The sequence below is a fragment of the Mus caroli genome, chromosome 9 (assembly GCF_900094665.2).
Source record: "Mus caroli chromosome 9, CAROLI_EIJ_v1.1, whole genome shotgun sequence".
NCBI classification, from domain to species: Eukaryota; Metazoa; Chordata; class Mammalia; order Rodentia; family Muridae; genus Mus; species Mus caroli.
This window is the reverse complement of record NC_034578.1, coordinates 33,386,903-33,412,355: the sequence shown is the minus strand read 5'-3', so window position 1 is coordinate 33,412,355 and position 25,453 is coordinate 33,386,903. Positions and strand designations below refer to the sequence as shown.

At 48.3% G+C, this 25,453-nt stretch overlaps 1 protein-coding gene across 2 annotated transcripts; it reads left to right on the top strand.

Annotated features, from left to right (window-relative positions):
• Positions 1-243: 243 nt before the first annotated feature.
• On the top strand, positions 244-25,453 carry Slc37a2 (solute carrier family 37 member 2). 2 transcript variants are annotated; one of them, XM_021171576.1, is made up of 19 exons: positions 244-683; positions 13,678-13,759; positions 14,230-14,323; positions 14,440-14,518; positions 15,856-15,991; positions 16,401-16,477; positions 17,356-17,522; positions 17,959-17,996; positions 18,282-18,434; positions 18,772-18,862; positions 20,216-20,278; positions 20,588-20,673; positions 21,320-21,368; positions 21,530-21,603; positions 21,841-21,919; positions 22,045-22,142; positions 22,389-22,453; positions 22,655-22,711; positions 24,114-25,453. In XM_021171576.1, exons 1-18 carry the CDS (start codon positions 625-627, stop codon positions 22,683-22,685), a joined length of 1,521 nt encoding a protein of 506 aa, XP_021027235.1. In that variant the 5' UTR covers positions 244-624; the 3' UTR covers positions 22,686-22,711; positions 24,114-25,453. The 2 variants fall into 2 exon arrangements, with proteins under 2 accessions (XP_021027235.1, XP_021027236.1); XM_021171577.1 differs by lacking the exon at positions 22,655-22,711.

The following is a 25,453-nucleotide window of genomic DNA, read 5'->3' as shown; positions in this document are numbered from 1 at the left end:
AGTGGAGCTTTAGGAAGACTCCGGCAGGCTCAGTGAACTCGAATCTGAGCAGGCAGAACCTGAGAGGTGGGTTTGAGGATCCTTTTCCTCCCTGAGACACTTCCAGGGCTCCCGAAGAGAGCCCGCAGATCATGTGTCAGCGTGGTGGTCCCACTGCGCTCACTTACACAGAGCACCGGATTTGCTTTGTGTCAGGGCACAGAACTGCTCAAGGCAAGTAGCAATGCAGGAACCCAGAACCAATCACACAGAGTTGATGACTTGTAGGGCTGCTGTTTTCAGTTCCCCATCCCCCTCGTGGGTAGTGAAGTGGAAAAGCACAGACAAGAAAGAGGAGCCCCAGGAAACTCAAGACTGCTGGTTTCGGACAAGGAGAGAAAGTTCGAGAAAACAGATGGCAGTGCATAGAAAACAGTGGCTAGTGAGCACAGAGGGATAGCTAGGACTTGCACTCGGCGCGACCTAGAGGGCAGGCCGGTCATGTTCAAGGGGCGTGGGCTCTGGCCATGGGCCTGCCTGGGGCGGGCCAGTCGGCGGGGCATTTAAATCGCTGCCGCCGCTGGCAGGAACGCGCGCCGGCTCTGCACCCTCTGTAGTCCCAGCTTCGAGTACCGGCTCCTCAAGATGCGGTCCTCCCTGGCTCCGGGTGTCTGGTTCCTCCGCGCCTTCTCTAGGGACAGCTGGTGAGCAGGGCTGGGGAGGGAGGCTGCCAAGACGCGCAGAGACTTGCTCGGGCGGGCGGATGTTTCTGCTTGTCCCCGGAGTGGGGGATGGGGTTCTAGTTCTATCTGGCAGGGCTCCTTCGGTGGCGCAGGCATGGAAGTTTAGTAATACAGAACTATTAATTCCACATTAGCCCAGACTTCTGTATAATCCCGGTGAAGAACAGGGTGCCTAGGAGTCTTCATCCTTTCTGGTTTGCCACTCCGTATCTGCAAACACAAGCGCACAAGCCGGTACCTGTGGAGTACCTCCAAGTCTTATCTGTGTATTTAGGGGATCCGGATTTGCCTTTGAAGAACCCAGGCCAAGAACTGGTAGAATATAAATGGAGCCAGAGAGCTTAAGTCCCGTATTGATTGGATTAGTTAACAAGCCAGAAATCACTGGTTCTATTAAGCCTGTCTGACCCTTCCAGTCTCAGGGATACCTAGCTAGGGCAAGATCTCTGGGATCAGAGCTGCATCTGCTCCAACACTGGGTGCTCACCCTTAAAAGCATGAGCTGGCATTGACAGCAGCTGTTCCCAGGACCACAAGGTCACCCTTGTGCTGGGAGAAAAGATTTTAGCCAATCTCCATTGAGCTTTTGGAGCACTGTACTTGATCTGCAAGAGGTGGGAAAGGAAGAGTGTTAAAACATTTTGTTAGTTACTGTCATTTATAAACTATAAAACTTAACAAAATAGTTGCTGGCTTCTAAAAAAAAAAAAACAACAAAACAAAACAGATGACACAGCAATCCCAAATCTAAATTCTCAAACTAAACTAAGAGTCAGATTGGGCAGATACTTAGTGATCAATTTGGCCTGGTTTTAAAATATGTCATTTTGTTTCAAGGTGTCTCAGGCTAATCATCATATACAAAATTCTTTAGATGGTTTATGTGGTCCTTTTTAAATTTGGAACTATTAAACAGTTTTATGTTTTCAGAAAGATAGAAAAAGTCTCTCAAAAGGAGATGAACATGAGAGTGAGAGCGTGTACTGCCCTCATAATGAAGGAGCTAGAAGATGTCATAATTGGGTAGAAAGATAATTCAAGGGGAGGAGAGAGTTGCCGTTCAGTGGATGTGGGTGGTAGCGATGGGCGCACAGTATACTTGCTGTCCCTGACTTTAGCTGCCCTGACTTTACATTTCAAGGTGACTGAGATGATAAGGTTTTGTGCTATGTATATTTTACCACAATTTTTAAAAGTATAATATAAATAAGCTCATTTATACATTAAGACTCTTGAAGCTATCTCACTAGTGAACATATTTTATATGACTTACCAATTAGCTACAACTTCAGAGAGTAAAATTGCTCATGTCAAGAAAAACTAAAATCAGGATAAATGACAGACTAGATTCAGATAATCTGGAAGGTATTCTTTCTGTAAAACGTCATTTTCTTTGTAGACTCCATTTCAGGTTTGTTTTGTTTTGTTTTTTTTAATCTCTAAGAAAAAATTTTGATCACACAATAAAGTGGGTCTCCTTAGATTTAATCTCATTGTTTACTTATGTACAGCAAAAACATTAATTAACCAAATAGGTCATGATAAGTGCTCTTGGGAGTTTTCATAAGGAATCTTTTAAAAAGAAATTTTAAGGTGTGTGTCCGTCCCCGTCCTTTGGCAGTGGTGGTGCATGTGTGTCTCTGTGAGGCCAGAAGTCAACCTCAGATGTCTGCCTTCAGGAGCCATCCATCTTAGTTTTTGAGACAGGTTTCTTACTGGGACCCGGAACTTACCAGTGAGTTCCACAGAGCTTTAAGTAGCTCCAGCCTGTCTCTGCCTTCCCAGGCCTGGGAGCACAGATGCAGCTGCCACCTGGTCAGGCTTTAAGGTGGGTGCTGAGGATGACGCTCAGCTTGTGCAGCAAGTGCTCTGCTGACTGCGCTTGCCCCATTCTCTCATAAGTAGCCATGCATTGGTTTTTTAAAAATAGACATTTTACTATTTACTGCCCTGAGATAAGATGCCAAGAAACCGTCTTTACCAGATTTTACCTGCTATAGATTTGGGCAGATCCCTCTTTCTTTACCCCCCCCCCCCCCAAATATCATAAGGCTTTTAGATCTGAAAAACTGACTGACATTCTTCTACCTGTAAGACGGGGAACTCAGAAAACCACTTTCCTTGGAGTGATCTATTAGTATTGACACCATACAGTGAGCCTCAGTCTCTTCAAAGGGGCTGATATAGTTGATATTAAATAGACATCCTGGTCTACCACAACATCCAGGCAAGGCCCTGGTTACATAATCAGTTCTAAATAGGCTCTTGTTAAAAAAAAGAAGATATTCCTATTGAAAGTTTACAAATAGCCATATCACCCTGGAAAACAAGAAGACTCACTGAAAGTTTCTGCATTCTGAGGAGTTCAGTTTAAAAAACAAAACAAAACACAATGCCTATTAAATTGTCATGGGTTATGGATCACCTAAGAGGAAAGAAAAAGGTCTTCCTTATACTGGCATCCTGAGAAGGGAGCACTGTAATAACATTTCAAGTATAAGTGACAGTCATTGGTAGTTCACTTATTCCTGTGAGATTAGTGCTGGTCCTGCACATCCTGGCTTCGCAGTCTCTGGAACACAGTTTCTCAGGAAGAGCAGACGAGTCTCCTTAACTGTCCACTACTGTGTACTTAAATTTGTCCAAGTGGGACTGTCAGAAGACTAAGTACTCAATTTATAGTGAACAAGCACATGTTCTAGAGAGGAAAAACTCTTAGATACAACATACAAAAAATAAAAAAAAATCTGAGATGGGCTAAAGAGATGCCTCATTTATTAAGAGCACTGGCTGTTCTTTCAGAGGACCCAGGATCTGTTCCCAGCAACCACATGGCAGCTCACAGCCATCTGTCATCTGGTTCCAGGGGATTTGATACCCTCTAACCCAATGGGAGCTAAACATGAAAGTGGTGCACATACATGCAGGCAAACACACAAACACATAAAATAAAAATAAATACATCCCTAAAGAAATTTGAAACTCATTCATATAATATGCAAAGACTATAAACAAAAGAGTAAGTTTGGGGTAGGTCCCTAAGCATCTGATTTGTAGGGAAGGATCAGTGGTCTGAGAAGTTGCTGTATTTCAAGTTAAAGAAATAGAGTTGCAACCTATGTTAACATTTTGGCCGGTAGCTGAAATTATGGCAGATAACTCTGCATGTTGCCGTGAGGCAACGCAACATCAGGATCAGTGGAAACACGTGGCTAGGCCTGTGATTGTCTGACTCTCAGAAAGCTGAGGCAGGAGGATTGTGAATTCAAAGCCAACTTGGGCAAGTAGAGGGACCCTATTTCAAAATAGAAAATAAAGAAAGGCTGATGTTGCAGTTTACTGGTAGAACACTTGCCTAAAACACGCAGGACCCTAGTCTCAATCCCCAAATACCACAACACAGCACCACCAACAACAACAACAAAACATGGACAGAGACAGCATTCCAAAATCTTTGTAATTTATCATACAGAAATTTCTGAACTATTTATACAAATGATGGCATTTTATCTATATGAGTTTAATGTGGAGAAAACTATTTTTATCTTCTGATTTCCCAGTGATGCTAATGTTAACTGATGAGCATTGGTTTATAAAGCCATCCTAGTTTCAGTACTGCCCTTTTTAAAAGGTAAAAGATAAAATCCAGATGGTTTTCCAGGAACTCTGATTTTCACCATTATGTGAAACAAGTCACCACGCCTGAGCCTGCCCTGACATGGTTTTATCACACTCACTTGCTTCTTTCCAGACTTAACACTTGCACCTACTATAGTCCAAGGCAAATCGCACTCCCATCCACAAAACACATCCCATAACTACGAGCGGCAAATGCTCTACCACCAAGCTACACCCTCAGCCCAAAGTAGCACATATTAGAGAAAATGAGGATGAATCGTGATAAAGAACCCATTGTACAACTGCCTCTCAGTACAGAAATGCATACAACACAGCCTTCTAAACACACATCACATGTGCAATGTCTTTTAAAACTAATGTCTCCAGTCTACACTGGTCTTGAACTATGTAGCAAAGTGTGACCTTGAATTCCTAGGCTCAGGGCCTTGTACATGCTAGGCAAGCACTCTACCAACTGAGCTACAGCTCAGTTCCACTTGCACACTTAAGTGAGACTAACGGCTAAACTCTGCAAAGTTCAAGACATACAGGGATAGGAATCTTTTGACCACACTGCACTTTAGGGTTATTCACTTTTTAGATCCTCATCAGTAGAGGCGAGGTGGTTCTAGAGGGTGTGTCTGGTAGCACACGGAAAGACACCTGACTTCTGTGGCTGATGGAGGACCCTCAGTAGATGTGCTCTTCTATTTTCCTAGAGTGTGGTGACTTTAGATGCTCCCCCACCCCAAGAACCAAAGTATAGTTCTGCTGAAAAAATGTTATACTGAACTCTGGGGCTCACAGAGAAAATGAAAGCATCATCTCACCTCAGAATTAATGGTAGAGCTGAAGAGTTGCTGTGCCCACAGCAGTCATTGATCGTATTTTTACTTTGTTCTATTTGTTTATTTGGTTTTGTTGCCCTAGGTGTGGAAGCCAAGGTCCTGGGTAAACCAAGCAAGTGCTCTGCTGCTGAGCACTGTTGGCAGTTTTAGAGGTAGCACTGAGCGCGCCAAAGGGCAATGGTTCACTCACACACACACACACACACACACACACACACACACACACACACTGGGCCTCTCAGTGGCCAGATGAACTGATTGTGAAGAGAGCCTCCTCCTGTGAGGACGTCTGGATAGAGGGAGAGCTAGAAACTGCTTGGCATGTAAGAAGCATGCAGTAACTAACGGTGACTCTCTGTAGGTACCAAAGATCATTATAGACAGATGTTAAACCAATGCACATTTCCTGAGCTAAACAAAACATAAGCTGAGGTGGGGACAACAGGGTAAGGACTTACAGTATGAAAGAAAGTTAGAAATGAACTCTGTCACACATTACTTTCACACGGCCCTAAGGAGAGCATCGAAATAGATGTGAAGATAGCAGACAGTCTTGGACTCTTCACCTGTGAAGTACGGATAACAGGATACCTACTCCTCAGATTGCTGAGGTTTAAACGGGAAAGTGTCTGGATGGGTGCCAGGCTTGCGTTAAATCCCGAAGACTTAACAAGAAGCAGCTTTACTGCTAAATGCCATTCTATAAACTTTTCATACTAGTGTATACCATGGATTACTAATTTGTCTTTTTTTAAAAAAATGAACTGTTAGTTCCCCCATGAGACACACTGATAGAATGAGAGACAGAAAAGCATGTAGCTTGTACAGCATCGTGTTGCTGACAAATGACTGAGCGGAGTTGGATCCAGGTTAATCTGACTCCTAAGCCTTTCCTCTTCCCACTGTACTCCTGATGATCACGCGGATGGAAAATGCAATTACACTGTCATTTGTCATTTTAGACAAACCACTTAATCTCTCTGAGGCTACATTTCCTTAATGATAAGAGAATAATTGCAATTTGTATATCTTATGACAATATTAATAAGATTAAATGAGCTTAATTTTTACATTTACTTAGTTCATATTTATACATATATATACACACATATATACATGTGTGTGTGTATATACATATTTTTTTTTTCAAGACAGACTTTCTCTGTGCATTCTTGACTGTCCTTGAACTGGCTCTGTAGACCAGGCTGACCTTAAACCAACTGCCTCTGCCTCCTGGGTGCTAGAATTACCGGAGTGCGGTCACCACGCCCCAGCCTTAAAAGAATATTTTTAATTGAAATAGAATTATACCACATTCCCTCCTATCCTTCCTCTAATCCGCCCAGCTCCCCTCCCTCAAACCTCTCCCTTAAGTTGATAACCTCTTTAGCTTTAAGATACATATGTAAATGAAAAGCTTTTTAAAGCACTTAGGCCTCTGTAGTTGGGATTGGGTAGGCAGTTGTACTGTTTGTCGTAAGTAGGGGTTCACCCATTGGGAGGAGGCCACCTTGAATCATTAAATCTGTCAGTCTTTGTCTGGGTGCTGACTGCTTGGTTCTCCAGCCAGAGGGAGCAGTGTGCCAGAAAGCACTTCTTGCAGTGTGGCTGTGAGCAGGTGGCACCAGGAGTGTGGAGGCCATAGTCTGTGGAGTTTCAGCCCACTAGGTGTTATTTCATACCCTGTCAACAGCAAGTAGACCACCAGTTCATTGTGCTTCTGAGCCACCAAACACCCAGGGCTCCCTAGCCCTGGGACTGCCTGTTTCCTTGTACCACTATCTTCATGGGCATGCCTGGGGGCAGCTGACAGCACGGGCATCTTTCCAGAGAGATGGCTGCAGCTGGTGCTTATAGGGCTGGGTGAGCTACCTGAGGCCTTTTGAGGAGGAGAAACTCAGGACCTGGAGGTGGGAGCGAGGTGACACTGCACTGGATGAGCAGGAATGGGTGTGGAGGGAGCCAGCTTTCACAGGCAGGAGGGGCTGGAGCTTGACTCCCACGCTGATTGTGTTTTCCCCATACCTTACTCTTCCCTGGGAGGCTGGGCGATGCTGACAGATTGCTCTGTGTTGTGGAGTTGGTGAGGAAGGTAGAACAGAAAAGTACTCAGACACACATGGAGAGATGCTGTCCTTGTTGAATATTTGTACACCCATTGCGTTTGTCAGTCCTCGTGACAGTTTTGGGTAGTGCTTTATTCTTTTATTTTAAAAATAAAACTGAGGCTTAAGAGATTAAACAGTTTGCTCAAAAGTCACAGTAACCAAAGATGAAGGTTCAGCTTCCTTTGGCTTAAGTCTGATGTCCTTTTCCCTATTCTGTGGCCAGAGGGCTGGAATCAGATCTGCGTTCCTGATGGTTCCTGTCTCTCATCTTATTTTCCTGGTTCTTTTAAAGAGATGCTTGATAAGGGCAGCAGAAAGAACAGCTTAAGGGGCTGGAGTTCAGCTTAAGGCTCAGCAGTTCAGAGCACTAACTGCTCTTCCAGAGGTCCTGAGTTTAATTCCCAGCAGCCACATTGGTGGCTCATAACCATTATAATGGAATCCGATGCCCCCTTCTGCTGTGTCTGAAGAGAGCAACAGTGTGCTTATATTAAAAAAACAAACTAACAAGCAAACAAAAACTGCTTAAGGAAAGCTGTGGTGAAAGCCAGCTGCCTTGTCCTGCAGGGGAATGATCCCAAGGATGCTGGAGTCTCATCTTCCTGTCACCAGCATGTGACCTGGGCCCATCCCCCACATCTTATTGCAGCTAGCAGCTGCTGCTTTCTGGGCTTCCTCTTTTCCTGCTGATGTTTCCTCTTTCCCTTCTTAAAAGACAAATCCATGTGACAACCCCCCCCCCAACCCCCACCTGCCAGCTCAAGCTGTGTGGACTGTCTAGGAGGCAGCAAACAGCTGGGAGTTGACTACATAGTTGGTCAGGATCGTTCCTCAGTCAAACTGTACCAGTACTCACTGAGATGAGTTAGACAGTCCCAAAGTAATACTAGCACAAGGCACAAAAGCTGTCCTGGGTTAATGGGCCGGCCCTTGGAATCCCATGCTTCTTGCTGGGATTGAGTGTTGGATTAGAGAGATCCGTGGACATAAGACTGGGTCCCAAGAGCCTTCCCAGAGAAGAAACCATTGGCCAGTAAACACAGGAAGTCAGAACTTTCTAGATGAAACTTGTGTCTAAGGTGATTATTTACTTATGTATTTATTTATTTATTTTGAAAAGAGGGATATATATTTGAGAAGAAAGCCAAATCAAATAGGGGAGCCCTGAGAGCTCAGAAAGAATGAGTGCACAGGGCTGTAAGGTACAGCTTGAGTTGTTAAGGGTGCAAGTTTGTGGGCTTCAGAAGAGCTGGCCAATAGGGGCAGAGCCCTGAAATCAGACTCTGCCCCCATATGATTGTCACTAAGTTGGTGTGATGGTGGAGGACCCGGGTGGGATGTATCACTACTTTCTTAACCTGTAGCTTAGGCCTTGGGCCTTGACTTCTGCATGCACAGGAGACAGTGAGGGTGAGGCTAGGACCAGGACTCTTAAGGCTCCTAGAAGGAAGGCCACCATCCTGTTTCCCAAAGTAGGACAACAGCTATGCGGCTGTCACCATATTCCCACCTGTGCTCTGTTCAGAATACAGCCTATGTTCAGCAGTATGGACAAGAGACCTGGTATTCCACGGGCCTGCTCCCTGCCCCAAGAAAGCTTTCTCCTCAGAGGCCTTCCTAGCCTGTCCTGTCCCTCCTTGCTCTTGTATGCTGCAGGCATGACTCAGGACTCTGCCCCTGGGTATCTGTCCTTGGCTGTCCCTTTCCCACTAGGATATCTATCTCCCAGTGTTGGTTGATGGACGACTTAGTAGAAGTTGAAGGTGGTGGCACAGCCCAAATTGATCCTGGTCTGGTTGTTACTGTACCCAGCCTTATCCTTTTCAGAACCCGCTGACCCTAGAATCGGCACACCCAGGAACAGGTCACCAGGTTTGTTTCCTCAGGGGAAGTGCTAAGGTCACCTGCAGCCTCGTCCTGAGGTCACATCCTGAGGCTGTCCCAGGTTAAGAGTGTTTAAACCCCGACTGTCTCTAAGTCATGGGCAAGGCTATCAGAGAAGTAGATGTAGAACAAAGAAAGAGGAGGGCCTGTTTCTACCTCTCCAGAGATCAGAGTCTGCTCTTGGGGGTCATGTGGGCTTGTGGTGGTGGCGGCAATGAAGTACTTAGGGGTGGTGTCTATCATTATCTGTTGCTAATGTGGGACACATTGTCCCCTGTTCAAGCCCAGAATCATTGTTAGTGCAAAGTCTTAATGAAGTTGATAAAGCTATTATCGAGGTCTTGGGAAAGAATAAGTTGGATTGTCAGCTAATACTTAAGAGATAGCTAGTCCCTCTCTATCTGACTTGGTTATTCAATAACCAGCATATAGCGGAGGAGGTGGGACTCTAATAAGTGCCACCTCTTCCTAATAAGGCTTGCAGGGTCATGGGACAGCTGAGCCTATGTGGAGTAGTCTGGGAGTCTACCCCCATATGTTCCTTGGCCCCTGAACTGCTTGCCCAGTCCAGCTCTGCACCAGGGCAGCCATTCCTTGCCCTGGCTCTACAAGTCTCCCTGAGCCTCCTATGGGGAATCTTGGTTCTGAGGGAAGGAAGGGCTTGTGAGAAGTGAAACCTGCAGGTCCTGCCCTGCTCAGAGTCCTCAGCTGTGAGCTTGAATTCCTTGAAGTCTTAGTCTAGCTCCACCCTTAACCTAACCCCCCCCCCCACTCCCATGTTCCTAGGCCCCTGTGCTGACAGCACCTGGGGCCCTTTCTGTGGACATCTGATGTGCCCTAAAAGGAGCACTGGCTAGTAGGAAGGGGGCCTGACTCCAACACTGCTGGGGCCCAGCAGTCTTATGAGCTTAACCTTCCACCCTCTAGAGGCCAGGCAGAAAGCCCCAGAGGAAGCAGGTGTCAGGCTAACACCGTACAGCACAGGCTAGAAACCCTGTCTTTCAAGGATCCTGTCTTGCTTGCTAATTTAGAGGGCAGGTCTTTGGTTGGGAGATTGGGATCTAGGTTGGGCAGGCCCCTGCAGAGCTGAGAAAAAAAAATCACAGGTCAGAATACTAGTATGGACTGGCTGATCTTCCTGTCTGCCCTGTGGAAGACCTCAACTACTTAGAGTCACTTTCCTGTGTGGTTGCAGACTCTCTTGCAGCTACCCTACCTTCCATAAACAAGGGAAGTTACTAGCAACCCTGGGTCTTTGTGTCTTAGGAGACTTAGGTTGGCATCCTTGAGAGGTAGGGAGGAAGGACTAATGGCCCCCAAATTTCTGCCAGGCAATGAAGTCCTAGAACTCGCCTTGTAAAGCATGAGCTCCTGTTCTTTTTCCTATGCTACTATGAAACACCAGCCATGTTTTTAAGTGTCCACTGGCTATCAGGGATGCTATAAGATCTGTAACAAACATCTGTCAATACTTCTGAGAACAAGGTGAGAAAGTCCTTCTCAGAGGAGTAAACTGGTTTAGAGAATAAGATTATCTTTTGCCTGATTTTAAGTCCTTACTTGTCTATACAGACATGATTTTGAAATATATCTAAGGCATCCTGTGAAGCTGCCATGTGCTTAGAAGTGGCTAGCAGGATAGAAAGGCAAGGGATGGGCCCCACCCCACAGTGGGGAAGCTCCTGTGGGGCTTCCCCCTGGCTTCACCTGGATCATAGCCAGAGCACCCACTCCTAGGAAGGCCCCACCCTTCCAATGGCTTCTCGGCCTCTTCAAGAGATAACCCAAACTCTACCTCTTGGCACACAGAGAGCCCTACCTGGCCTGGGCCCTACCTCATCTAGCCACTTTTGCTTCTGTGCTTGGCTCAGGCTCCTCCTCCAGATATCCTAAGCCATGCAGTGTTCCCACACCCGCAGTGTTATTTCATCCCTGTGCCTTACCGGATGCTTTTTCCCTCACCCATCTCCCAGCCCTGGTTGACTTAGCCATCTCCTGCTTGATTTTGAAACCAACCATATCCTCTGGAACCTTTTCCTGGCACCAGTTCTATCCCACCGGGTTTGGTGTCCTTCCTATGCTCCCCTGTGACACAAGGCTTCCTCCTGCTATGGCATAGGCGCTCCAATTCTCCGTGTTTCCCCCACTGACCTGTGAGCTGCAGGAGGCAGGGTCTTTCTTCCCATATCTCTTGCAGTCACCAGATCCCTAGTGTGACATGGTAGGCATAGAGGTGGTTGCAAGGAGAGTCTTATTTTTTCCAAGAATATATGGAATTTAGATTTGGACATTGGTATGACTGTTCTCTCCAATGGCTTTTCTTACCTATGGTTGGAAGGGTCAGGGCTCTGGATGAAAAGAGCATGGAACCGATAAGGATGGATACCTGGGAACTCAGGTGGGTGGAAGCCAGGGAAAGGTGGGCTGGATCTGCCTCCCTGGGATGTTCCTGGTATGTGGGAGTAAAGCAGTTGTGGATGTTGAATGTTGACATGAAGGGAAGGGTTCAAACAGCTGGCTTTGGCCTCCTTTGTGCCTCCTTGGTTGCTTGCAGCTCATGAGGCATCTGGCATGTCTGCTGAGGTACAGCCTCTGACTTCTCAAGTAACACTGGGATCTTCTGTTGACCGGTCATAACTGTTGTGCTCTCAGGGGCTCCGGTGGGACTTTCGTTCCTAAAGATCTTTCAGAACCAGAAAAGCCCTGATATGTCATGACTGTGGCCACACACACATGTGGCCTTGGCACCTCTGTGTAGTCACACAAGCCAAGCTGTGTGGCACTTAAAGCTGGTATACCAGGTACCCAAGGATTAAGATGAGAGTGACATAGTGCAGTTGAAGAAGCCAGAAGCAGAAAGGGCTTACCTGGTAAGTGAGTGGAGGTTGCCACACAAACTTGCCTGCTTTTCCCTGGATTAGGCAACATCCCAGTTAACTATAAGGTTGCAGATTCCTTCTATCTATTGCTCTTTGCCTAGACTAGCTGTGTACTCTCTCTAAAGTTTCTCAGAAAATTCTAGAAATCCCTGAACTAGGAATCAGCTAGATGGCAATTGGTAGACCTGGAAAGCTTTCGTGTCACCAATCTTTTTAATATTAATCACTGGGACAGGCAGGCATCTGGGGTAGCCTTGGCTTCCTTGACGTCCCTAGAAGACCTGTGTGATTCACATAGGTGCCTTGGAAACAAGTAGCTGAAGAGGTACTTTGAGATTGGGTCTCATTATGTAGTCCAGGCTGGCCTCAGATTCCCAACCCTCCTGCCTCAGCCTCCTCAATTCTGAGACAACAGGTGTGCACAACCATCCAAGGTTAAGAATTAAGAATATAGTGCAGAGAATAGTAACAGATGCCTGGGTAGGAAACTTAAATCCAGGGTGAAGTGAGACAGGGTTTGGTAGCTCAACTCAATTCAGGCTCTGCAGAAACACCTTTCATTTCGCAAGAGGTGGCCTGCATTGCTTAATTACATGCTTGGGGGAAGGGAGTTTGGAGTTTGGAGGCAGATTACCAGACAGGGCAGGGTGAGCATCCAATATCTATCTGTCTTAGGTTCACGAAGCCAAGGGAGATAAGCACTCCAGGGCCTGCTCACTCTTCTCCCCTACCCTATTCTTTAATGAATAGAGGCACCGAGCCTTCTACTGTCTAACATTTTCTTTCAGGCTGGTTCGTTTGCTGGTAGGTTGAAACCCAGGACTTCAAGTATACAAATCCTGTGTTCTGCCTCTGAGCTGTACCCTCAGCCCCGTGCTGAGATCTATTTTCCATATACTTCCTGGTCCCTGATTGCTGATTCAGCTCAGCTGATGCCTTGCTGTGGAAACAGTGCCTCAGCAGGGTGCTGCAGGATCCTCCCCAGACCCTTGGGTGGGTGAAGTGGGTATGCTGCTATGGAAACTTTGAGAGATTCCTCGTTAGACTACTCTTTCCCTCTGGCTGGCCCATGAGATAGGCAGGAGGGCAGGGAAGAGAACATGGGATATGTGAGCCAGAGAGGAAATAATGATCTTTCTACCCAGTGGAATCAACTAGCCAGGAACCCTGAGGGAGAGGACTCAGGTTTTGTCACTAGCTGTCTCAGCTGAGTCATCTCTTTCCATAGTCTGCTGTCATCCAAGTGCAAGGGAAATGTGGACATCACTCTGTAGACAGATCCCTCTTTCCTTTAATTCCATCCCATGCCCATCTGTGGCCATACCTGTTCTATACAAACAGTCACAGAGACAGCATTGTCTCGGGGAGACTCTACAGGGGCTAAGAGGTTCGAAAGAAGGTGGCAGGGGTAGTTTGTATGTACAGTGTGTGTGTGTGTGTGTGTGTGTGTGTGTGTGTGTGTGAGTGAACAGAGGTCCTTTGCTCCCAGACACTCCTAGTCTCTGCCCCAGGAACTTGTGCCTAGAAGAGAGCCTAAAGGCAAAATGTTGGTGGTGCCGAGGCCTTGAGGATGCTCTAGCCGGGCTTCTGAAGACTGGAATGCTCCTCTGTCCTCCAGGTTCCGTGGCTTCATCCTGCTGCTCACCTTCCTCATTTATGCCTGTTATCACATGTCCAGAAAGCCCATCAGCATCGTCAAGGTGAGGCTGCTTGGTAAGGAAGACTGTGGGATATGTGGGGCCTACACAACATGTGGCAGTTGTGTGCTGCAATTGGATGCTCTAAACCTCAGATAATCCCCTCCCAATCTGCTTTACCCTGCTCACTGGACCTGACCCTTCCACCTGGCAGACACCCATTGTGGGTGGCTCTTTCCTATGACACTCTTGCAATGTTTTCCTACACAATCCCTTTACATTCACCTCCCAGACAGCACTGTTGGTTGTGTGGGTAAGCTAAGAAGGCAGGGGGTCCCAGTTTTGTGGATTCCATTCATGAATATTGGATGGCCACCTACCCCTGTTGGAGGAGGTACTGGCAGGAAGAAAATCTTGGACTGTGGTGGGAAGCAGTGTTTATGATTGAGTAGCAGGTTTCTTGCTTCTCTCTGAGTCAAGTGGGCTCCAGGGGATGGTGTGGCCCTTGACCCATATATGCCATTGCCTTCCAGAGCCGCCTGCACCAGAACTGCTCAGAGATGGTCAGACCTGTTAACGACACCCACGATCTCAATGATACCACCTGGTGCAGCTGGAGTCCATTCGGTAAGGACAGGAGAATACATTGCTGCCTCTAAACCCCAGTCCCTCCTTGGAATTAAAAAGACTTTCCTTGGGGGCAGCCACCCAGCCAAGTTTCTGTCCTTCCCATCTGCTTTCAGACAAAGATGACTACAAGGAGTTACTAGGAGCTGTGGACAATGCCTTCCTAGTGGCTTATGCCATTGGCATGTTTATTAGGTAAGAGAAAGGCAGAGCCCGTGCCCAGTGAGAGGGTGGGTGGGTGCTTGATAATTGCTGTTTCTCCTTACTGATCTGGGCTGCAGGCTAATGTGAGAGTTGAAAGTGTCTCTGTATGGGACTGAGGCCAAGACCCCATCCAGGCCATCAGCCCATGACCAGCCTCCTTCCTTCTCTATGGTCACCAAACTGTTCCTCTACCAGCTACTGATGGATCCTGCTATTAGCAGCCCTTTTCCTATAAAGCTCCCTAGATGCTCCATTTAAGGAAGTGTTGGTGGGTATGACCAGGGTTCTCTAAGCACAGCCCTGCACATGTAGATTCCCAAGGAGAGCTTACCCAGTGCTGTCTAAACTATACAACCAGTGTGAGTCTCACCTAGCAAACATGGAGCTTGCTACCAGCAATCACTGATGGACAAGGCAGTGTGTGGCCTTCAAGGAGCTCATAGCCTAGTAGAAGGACCCTCAGCTTAGCAGCTAATTCAACATTGTTGAAGTGTTGGATAGTCATGTAGTGCAAGCTTGGATTGAAGACAAGGAGTTAAGGAAGGCATTGGAGGAGGTGAGCCTTGACATGTGAAGAACCATGGGTGTTGGCAGTGGGGAAGGACACCCAGGCTGGAGGCATCAGAGAGCACAGTGGGGCAAGTAGAGAACAGCATGGAGTGTAGGTGGAGCCTCTCACAGGGTTACCAGAAGGGGTACAGAAGCAACAGCCAGGGAGACAGGGCTAAAGGATAAGGTCATTTGCAGAGGGCCTGCTCCAGAATGTGGAATGGGAGAATCATGGAAGTTTAGCTAGGCATGAGGGAAACTCTGAGGTAGGCTTGAGGCAGACAGGGAAGGTTACAAGCTAGCATGCCTGCTGTCTAAGCTGCTGAGCTCAGGGGCAGGTGGTGTTTCAGAGGCTCCCATGGTAAAAGGAGGGAGACTTTAGAATTTAGAGGGTTGAGTTTGCATTGCTTTAGGGACAGCCAAGTAAAGGTATCCGGAAGGCAATCTGAATGTGACCCTAAAGCATGAAGGGACACATGGGGCCCAAACACACGCAGGAGGGGATGTTTCACACATCATGGTAGGTAGAGCTGATGAAGCTGGCAGGAAGCACGTGGTTAGTCAGCAAGAAGGGACATGGGCAACAGAATTGTCAGAGTCGTGTCAAATAAAGCAGATGACTTCTGGAAGGGAGGACTGGGGTCAGCCTTGGGATGCAGTAGGACACAGCTCAGCATTGGTCACCATGGCCACAGTGGCTTCAGTAATATGGGCCGGGAGAGGGGGGTGGTAGAGTGGACATGGCATTAACCTGGAGCTCACCCCATCTTTCTCTCCAGTGGAATCTTTGGGGAGCGGCTGCCCCTGCGTTACTACCTCTCGGCTGGAATGGTGCTAAGTGGCCTATTCACCTCCCTCTTTGGCCTGGGGTACTTCTGGAATATCCACATGCTCTGGTACTTTGTGCTCATCCAGGTATGAGTCTGTGTAGCACTTGGGCCTTTGTTCCCCTCAAAGAGAGGTCCTTTTGGGTCCCTGGCCATCCCCAGGTCAGAACAGGTAGGGACTTGGTCTCTTTGTTTGGTCCCTTCTGTCACCCTGCTCAGGACCCTGTTCTGACTCCCCCAGAGTCTCACAGGACTGGCTCAGTGAGCCTGCCTTGTACTGCAGTGAATCTGCCTGAGATGCCTGAGAAGCTAGGTCTCAGCTCACATGATCTTGAGCTAGGAGAAGGCAGCTCTTGTGGCATTGTATGTGGATGTGCAAGTGAGGGAAAGGCATGGTTTGCAGTGTGGGGGCATGTGAGGGTTCCTGAGCCCTGCCATTGAACCACCTCTACCCAAGGTGCTCGCTCGAGGTAACTCCCCCTTCCTCCCTTCTACAGATCTGCAACGGGCTTGTGCAGACTACGGGCTGGCCGTCTGTGGTGACCTGTGTTGGCAACTGGTTTGGGAAGGGAAAGTGAGTGTAATGAGGGAGTGGGAATGACCCTGTGTGGGGGTGGAGGGGAGTATCTCTGAGGCTAAAAGGGCAGTGCTATTTCTCTATCTAGTCGACAGAGCAGGCAGCCTTAGTTATAATTCCTATAACAGGTGAATTTCCATTTTTGATTGAAGCTAAAAGGCTCCACCACTCTCTTTTCTTAGACTGGCTTTTGGGTTAGCTTGCTTCAGTTTCTCACCCTCAGCTCTAACGGTCTGAGCTGTTCAACTGTTGGCTCTGGGGGTTACTGGTTTCTTTCTTTCTTTCTTTTTTTTTTTTTCCAGTATGCATAGCATCTCCCCACAAGATGCCAGTAGTGAAACACAGCAAGTTATGCCCATTGAAAATTGTCAGATGTTTCAGGATGTCCCCCAAGGGGCAGAATCACTCCCCTCCCAGTTAAAGACTACTATTAGAGTGATACTGTTGGGGTTCAAAAAGAAGAATGGAAGGCTCATGATTTCCCTGTGGTCAGAGTTCCCATCTGTGCTTGTCCTAGGGGCCAGCTAAAGCAATGGGCAGTGCTCTCGCCTGCTTGACAGCAGCCAGGGCCTTTGCTGCACTATCTGGGGACTCTGAGAAGATCAGCTGTGGGTACATCCCAAAGGCTAGATGCAGCCAGCCTTTTGAGCTTGGCTGTGCCAGAGTTTTTGTTTTTGTTTTTTTTAATGTATTCTTTTTCAGCATAAAATTAATTTTATCACTCAAAGCTAATTTAAAATAAAATTCATTCAATGAAAAACATATATACATATATCACTTTTTTGTATGTTTTTTATATTATTTTACTTATTAACTTTACATGCTCACTCACTGCCCCCCTCCCAGTTACCCCCCTTCCCTTCCCTTCTCTTCAGGCGGGGATTCATCATGGGCATCTGGAACTCTCACACATCTGTGGGCAACATTCTGGGCTCTCTGATCGCTGGAGTCTGGGTGAACCAGCACTGGGGCCTGTCGTTCATCGTGCCCGGCATCATCACTGCTATCATGGGCGTCATCACCTTCCTCTTTCTTATTGAATGTGAGTGGACCCTTCCCACCCCACACTTTCCATGCCCCAGTTGTGCTCATGAGATGAAGCAGCTGGATATTCTGTGAGCATTGCTGCTCAGGGTATTGGATGACTAGCTCTGTGACTCTGAAACTGTCCTTTCATCTATAAAATGCTTGCTCTGTAGGACTTCTGAAAGTGTAAGAGGGACAGTGTATCTTCGGTGTTTTGTCTGTAGTGTGTGCTCTGCCAAAGGGCTGCGTGGACAGCTAGTGTTTCTTCTCCATTCTCCCTGAGTTGGCAAGGCCAGGTGTTTCTAGAAGAGGCAGGCAGGCCTAGAGAGTCCCTTAATGCTGGGGGCCACATGGGACTTGTAGGGCTAACTCGGCACTAGCTTAGACTCACTGTAAAGTGAGGGTCTAACCTATCGGTAACCTTCTCAGAAAGGTACTTGTTTATCCCCCAGATCCAGAAGATGTGGACTGTACCCCTCCTCGGCATCATGTGAGTTTGCCACCCCAGCCCTGCCCTTCTCACCACATCACAGGAACTGGCCATGGGAGGGCCAAGAGTTGGAGGAGAGAGCTGTGGTCTTCTAGTGGCTTCACAGACCCAATTTTGGGCTCCTAGGTTAAATGCCCCACAACCTGATATGCCTGTCAGCCAAAGAGAAAAACATACACCTTCCCCAGGATGGCCATCCCCTACCTCTCAATGGGGCTGTCCTTCCCATCAGAGAAGGTTGGTACATGGCCCTGCCAACAAGGAGGGATCATCTTCTTTCCTCAGGATGACCCGGAGAAGGAACAGGACAACCCTGAGGATCCTGTGAACAGTCCCTACAGCAGCAGGGAGAGTAATGTGGACATTGCAGCCAGCTCCTCCAAGGAGCAGGGCCCTGAGCCTGAAGCCATCAGTTTCCTGGGGGCACTCAGAATCCCGGTGAGATGTTTATGGAATGAAGGGAAGATGGTCTCTCTAGTGATTTTCATTAGCTTCGAGGGAATGGGGTGCTAGGGGTGACAGGTAGCTTCAAGGATTTCCATGCAGACTGTGGGGTGGCTGCTTGAGAAGGGCCGTGCTTGAGAAGAGGCCTGTTTTGACAGGACATGCATTAGGCATTAGGCACACTGCTGCAGTTAGGGTGGAGTGTATATTTGTGGTTGCTTTGTGTAGGAATGATGACAGTCATGGGGTAGTACTAGCCACCCAGGGGGCCTCCACTAGACTGGGGATCTCTTGAGCCCCTTTCCATTGTGCCTTCTCTCATGTTTCCCAGGGAGTGATCGAGTTCTCTTTATGTCTGCTCTTTGCCAAGTTGGTCAGCTATACCTTTCTCTACTGGCTGCCCTTGTACATCTTCAATGTGGGTAAGTCCAGGGGAAGAGGAACTGAGAAAAAGGGTCTCTAAGGAAGCCAAGGCCACTTCGGTGCAGGGAGGATATCATACTTGGGTTTCATTCCAGTACACAGGCAAGGCTGAGCCCCATGCATGTCTCCAGCCACCTGCCCCCTTGGAGCTGAATTGGGTCTTAGGAGGAAAACTCTGTCCTGCAAACCTCTTTTCCCTAGCCTGAGTCTGGGCTGCTTGGTTCAAAGGTGGGTGGTGGTCTGCCTTGAACACCTCCAATTCAAGGAAGAGGCTGTGTGAGCTTTCCTACTCCATGGACTTCAGGACTCTTCTTCCAAGGACCATTATGGGAGTGATGTGTTTGTACTGTGGCCTTTGGGTCTACATGGAGGGAGCTGCCCCAATACAATAGCTACTTTCCACTGCTCCTAACCAAGGCTGCAAAGATAAAAGAAGAACACTGTTGTGGTTAAAAGGGCTGTTTGGTTCCCACCTGCTCAGAGTCTCTGGTTTGCCATGGGGTAGCATACCAAAGAGCAACGTGCTCTGCTTTGCTGGCCCCCAGGATTCAGAGAGCCACACCCCATACCCAAGACCTTTTGCCCAGAGCTGCTTTCCTCTTTCCCAGCTGTGGGGAAAGACAGGCAGAAACTGTCCTGCCACACACACACACACACACACACACACACACACACAAGACCAGGAAACCATGGGGATTAGTCATGGCCAGATCTCCAGCTGTAGTTTGACCTATATCTCTACATCAGGGCCCCTGTCTCTGATACTGGCAGAGTACTACGGCAGTTTTGCAGACACTATGACTCTGTTTTGTGGCTTTTTTGCTGACTTCAAAGTATGAATCAGCCTTGAGGTGGAGTTGCAAATCAAGCTTCTAAATGTTCCCCTTTTCTAAACCCAGAATCCCCATCTTCTTACAGGTCTCCTTCTGTGGCTGTGAGCATTAGTACAGACCTTTTAGGCCTGCCTAGGAAGAGCCCCTATGGAGCTTGCTTCTATGTTAGGAGTGGGTCAAGAAGATAGCTGTGCCCATGCTCAGTCAGAACCATTATACTCCAGGAGAAGAGTTAGAGATGCTGTCATGGGCAGGTACCAGGCCTGCAGGAGAGCCTTGCTGTGAAAGGTCTAGGTTATCTTTCAGGCAAAGAGAACAGTTTAGGACTTGGCTCTGAGGGTGTGTGTGTCAGGCTGCTGCAAACTCACCTGGTGGTTCTAGCCAATCACTTGACCATGTAGCCTCAGCCTTTTCCTTGGACTGGATTAATGTGCCACAGGAACTCTGCTGGCTGTGTCATTCAGGAGATTTGTTCCAAACCTCCCTGAGTGTCTGATTATGTTTTTGTGTTTTCCATAGCTCACTTTAGTGCCAAGGAGGCTGGGGACCTATCCACGCTTTTTGATGTTGGTGGCATCATAGGTGAGGCCCTGTCCTTTTGTCCTGGCATCAGAGGTACAGAAAGAAGGGACAGCTGGCCATGATCTGGGCAGAGAGGGAAAGCCTCCTTATGTATTCTCATTTCTGTTCCTGCTAGACTGGGTGGGCCTAAGAAAAGTGATCATTGCGCTGTGGTTTCTTGGAGTGATGGGAACAGGGGAAGACTGCAGAGGGAGGTGGTGATTCTTAAGGCCAGCCCAGCACTGGGCAGGGTGTTGGGACAAAATTGGGTAGCAGATGAGGAACAGCATGTAGTGTCAAAGACAGCTTGTGAGTGAGCATGTGTTTCAGGTGGCATCATGGCAGGGCTCATCAGTGACTACACCAATAGCAGGGCCACCACTTGCTGCATCATGCTGATCTTGGCTGCTCCCATGGTACGTACAGTCTCAGCATGCATATGCTTGAGATCAGGTGTCTAGGGCCTGGATGGACCCATGTATCCATCCCTATGTTTGCCTGCACAGCTATGTCTTTGTTCATGTGTATGTATATTCCTGGGCACATGTAGAGACAGAAAAGTGAGAGTCAGCAGAGGACCAGGCTCTGTGAAAAGAGACCAGGATTAATAATCCCCTAATGGGATTAGTGATTCTCTCGCCTTGGTGGGGAAAGGAAACACCAGCTGTGACATTTTTTGAGCAAGGAATAATGAAGAGATTGAGGATAGACACAAAAGAAGATGTTTGTGGGAGAGGGGAAATTAGAGAGCCATGCATGCCTGTAATCCCAGGACTTGGGAGGTAAAGGCAGGGGGAATCAGGAGTTCAAAGTTTTCCTCAGCTACAGAGTGAGTTTCAGGAAACCCTGGGTTGCATGATACTCATTTCAAAACCATAAGAAAAATAAGAGGAAATTAGAGATTACCATAGTTAGACCATCTATTGAGGCACATAAAGCCCTGAGAGGTGCAGATGTACAAGGTGGGAAAACCAAGTGATATGTAGAATTCCAGAGCAGGTGGGGACTAGTCCAGGCCCAGGTCTCACCCAGCAAGAGGAAAACATGTCCTTCTTCCTTCAGATGTTCCTGTACAACTACATTGGCCAGAATGGGATAACCAGTTCCATAGGTGAGGAGGTGGTGCGACTCCCACCCGGTCACTAGTGACCCTCTGCCTGGGGAACTCCATGTCATGGGTGTGGAGGCAAGGGCAAGGAAGTCACTTGCTATGGACTTGGGGCTGTACACAGCACCTCATCTCTAATAATGCCATCTCTGCTGTCTTCCTAGTGATGTTAATTATCTGTGGGGTCCTGGTCAATGGCCCTTACGCACTCATCACCACAGCGGTCTCTGCTGACCTGGTGAGTGGGCCACTTGTGGGCACCAGGCTAGTCTGAGGGCGTGGTCAGGGGCTCTGTCTGCAAGTCCATTCTCCCTTCTCCTGTTCCCACTCCTTGTCTTGCAGCACCTCCACGGGCTCTTTCCTTTCAACCTCAGGGCCCCATCACCACCCACCTCGAGCTAGCTTTCTCCCAGCACTGCTCTTCCCGGGTGGCTTTGCTTAGCCTGAGCTATCCCACTCTACTCTGTCTCCCCAGGGCACACATGAGAGCCTGAAGGGTAACGCCAAGGCCCTCTCCACTGTCACGGCCATCATCGACGGCACCGGTTCTATAGGTTTGTTACTGGTTTGGGCTCCTAGCAGCTGAACCCCAGCCTTGTTATGGGTGGACCCCCCTGTGCACCACCGAAGGTGGTGGGGGAAGGTGTGTATGTTTCTTTCATGAGACTGTTCTGTATAGGTGCGGCTCTGGGGCCCTTACTGGCTGGGCTCATTTCCCCGACAGGCTGGAACAATGTGTTCTACATGCTCATCTCTGCTGACGTCTTGGCTTGCTTGGTAAGAGTTCTTGGGCTACACAGATGTCAGTTGGGGAATGCTTTATGTGTACAGACTGGAACTCTGGTATAAAGCAAGCACTGGGGCTTCTGGGGTGGAGAGAATGGTAGCTGCCCTTCGCTCAGAATTACTTCCTCCTGTGAGGAGTGCTGTTCCACTAACTTCTCAGCCACCTGTCCCATGGATCAGCTGAGCCTGGAAGCTCACAGTGTCTTCCCTTCCCTTTCTACCTTGAACCCCCCACAGCTCCTCTGCAGGTTGGTGTACAAAGAGATCTTGGCCTGGAAGACGGCCTGCGGCAGAAGCAGTGGGTGAGTTTCCTAGCAGTGGAAGCGATTCTCCTAACCTCACTTCTAGGACTCAAGCCAGGGCTCAGTTACTCTATGTTGAGTCTGTGCTGGTCCACTGTGGGCCTCAGGAACCCTGAAGCAGCGCCCCTTGCTGTGCTGTTGGACCCCATCCCACTCCGGAACTACTAACCTTGCCTCTGTTGTCCCCGTGTGTCTCCATAGCTCTAGTCTGGCCCTAACCCACCCGCGATAGTATTTTCCTCAAGTCCCATGACTTTTGTGAGTATTTTCTTCAAGTATGACTAATACGCCATCGGAATGTGGGCTGCATGGGAACCCGCTCCTCTCCTGCGTGTGATTTCCCTCCTGCCCGCCAGCTTTCTCTGTTTCCCTGGGAGCCATACCTGGAGATTCAAGCTAGTCAGAGCTCGGTGCTTGGGACCTATTTCTCGGGGGATCTGAGATGCTACAGAGGGCTTTGAACACACCCGTAGGGCAAAGGGGCCAGAGATCTGGAATCTTTTCTTCTCTGAACTGAGGCAGAGCTGCCGATGCCTCCTAAATGTCAGAAATCATCTGACCCCTTTGCCTGGGCTGTGTAGAAAAGGGCAACAACCAATCAAAGCCTCCGGAACAAATTGCAAACAGTGCTTAGTCCGGTGTGGTTTCTGCCTGGTGTCCAGAGGTGGTGGATGTGGGAGACGCAGAGGTCAGTGACTGAGTCAGAGGCTGAGGTGCTGGTGACTGGGTGACTGTTCCTGGGGCCTTTCTGGCTCTTCTGGCAGAAGCGTCTTACTAAGAAAAGGAGCTGGCAAAGCCTGGACCTGGGCTGGATGGTAAATGTGAAGAACCACCTCCTGGGGTCATGGTAACCCACACAGCTGGGGAAGCACTTGCACTTTAAGAAGGCATCACACAGGCAGGAAAGCAGGAAGCAGTGGTGCACGTGCAGGCATCCACAGGGTCTGCCCTGCCCTGCGCTGCTCTGGAGGACGGGAGCAGAGGACTGGACAGCATGAGTTTCCTCCTTTCACCTACATTCTCTGGGCTAGGTTTGAAGGGAGCCAGGAAGAGAAAGAAAAGCAGAAAGGGAGAAAAGTATGTAGTGAGCTGGAGTGGAGGCCAAGCTCACCTCCCTATGGCTCACCTCTTAGCCTCCTTGAGAGGCAGGTATTCTCATTTGAAGTGAGGAGCCAGTCCTGGCAGAACCTAAAGTGGAACCCAGGTTTGTGGAGGTAGCTTGTCTTTCTGGGCACTGCAGCTCTCCCAGGCTGGTTCTTCCTGGCAGGCCCATTAAGAAATGGCTGGTGATTTACTGGGGTAAGGAGAGCTCTAGGCTGAGAACCTGAAGTCCCTGAAGTTCTTGGTTTCTCTGTACACTCACCTCTATCTAAGACCTTGGCAGACTCCTCAGGCTCTGCATCGTTGAACATAATGGGGGTGTTTTCCTCAAATGCCTGTCAGGGTTGGTTTGAGGCACAGAGAAAATGAGATAGGGAGTGATGCTTTTTGTGAAGTGGCCAAATGTGGCAGAAACACTTCGTTTCCTATATTATTCTGGCTTGTTAGTGCCTGCCCAACAAGTAAGGGGGAACCCTAATTATGGGCAGTAGACATGAAAGGCAGAAGCTTATTAAGTTATGGCTTACTTTCTCTTCCATCCCACCCTCTGTTCATGCAGGTACAAACAAATTTGAAGCCTCAATTGGAAGAGCAACATGGGCCACCCCTGCTGGGTACCCAACTTATGAGCAAGAGAATGGAAGCTTCCTTCACAGGGAGAGGCAAAGCCTCCTGATCTAACTGGTCTAGCCCCAAGCTACATTGCCACTAAGGAAGGGTACAGAAAACTCTATGGGAAGGGGCTGCTGAGCACCAAGCATGGGAAAATGGCAGACTTCAAGGCCTGAGCTCTGGGAACTACAATCAGAAGGAATGGGCTGAAAGCAGAAAGGAAGGACAGGTTCAGACTCTTGCTTGTTTGGATTCCAAGGCCTGGAAAAGGTGCATCTCTCTCTCCTTCCCATGTTAAATTATAAACCTCTGTAATTATCCTGTACCTATGAGGGATTTCACCTTGTTTCAAAGGTGTCGGGCCTCTCTCTCTCTCTCTCTGACTCTGTCTCTGTCTGTGAATTATTCTTTCTGTATCTCTCTAAGTAGGACCCTTTTGATCTATCCTCCACTCAATCCTGTTGATAACTCAGCCACTTTGAAACATTAGCACTGCCTTTGCAGAGTCAAGGCTTGGATGGGGTAGGGAGCTGTTGTAAGTACTAAATGTAGGGGAACTTGCTCTCCATGTTGACCATGTCCACCCTCAGAGCCCAGTACCTTCCTTGCCTCACTCTTAAGATGGATCAGTGGATGAAGACATCGGGGTCAGTGCCGTGAAGACTAAGAGGTGTTGTATACAACTGCAAATGCCAGTGTGAATTAAGCACTGGGTGCTCATGTCATGGCAGCTGTCCTTTAAGAACAAACAGGAAGTGGCTATGGGAAGGACTTAACCCTGAACATAGGTGCCAAGTTTAGCAAGAAATGAAGATACCACTGGAAACATCTGAGTAACTGCTACTGAGCAGTTGCTAGGAGACACCTTGCAGCCACCCTCTGCCTGGTGTTCTGATGCACGTGCCTTCCGCTCCTGAGTCCTCGTTCACGACATGCCAGGCTGACTCCTGGCATTTCCGCCTGACCTCTAAGCTGCCCATCAGCACCAATACAGATTTCCTTTGCCAACTGTGCCACTGTTTATCCTTGGTAGGGCCTGGCATAGCAGCAGCCATGGGGCTCATGAGGGGCAGTAAAGCATTGTCACATGAACAACAAAGATTGGTGTTCTGGGGCTGTGACAGCTGGCTTTCCCAGAGGGCATTGCTCATGACATTGACAACACTGTGCAATACAGCAGGAGCCTAGACCCCCCATACAAGATACATCCACTGCATTTACTAGGATGTTGTGTCAGTCAGTGTGTTAACTAGATACACTGGCCTCAGCAATAAAATATAAAGCTCA

Excerpts from the sequence above, each read along its gene's own strand:
- Slc37a2 (XM_021171576.1), top strand. The coding sequence starts at position 625 with ATGCGGTCCTCCCTGGCTCCGGGTGTCTGGTTCCTCCGCGCCTTCTCT. Across the intron at positions 13,760-14,229 it reads AGCCCATCAGCATCGTCAAG|AGCCGCCTGCACCAGAACTG; the intron begins GTGAGGCTGCTT and ends ATTGCCTTCCAG. Across the intron at positions 15,992-16,400 it reads GGTACTTTGTGCTCATCCAG|ATCTGCAACGGGCTTGTGCA; the intron begins GTATGAGTCTGT and ends TCCCTTCTACAG.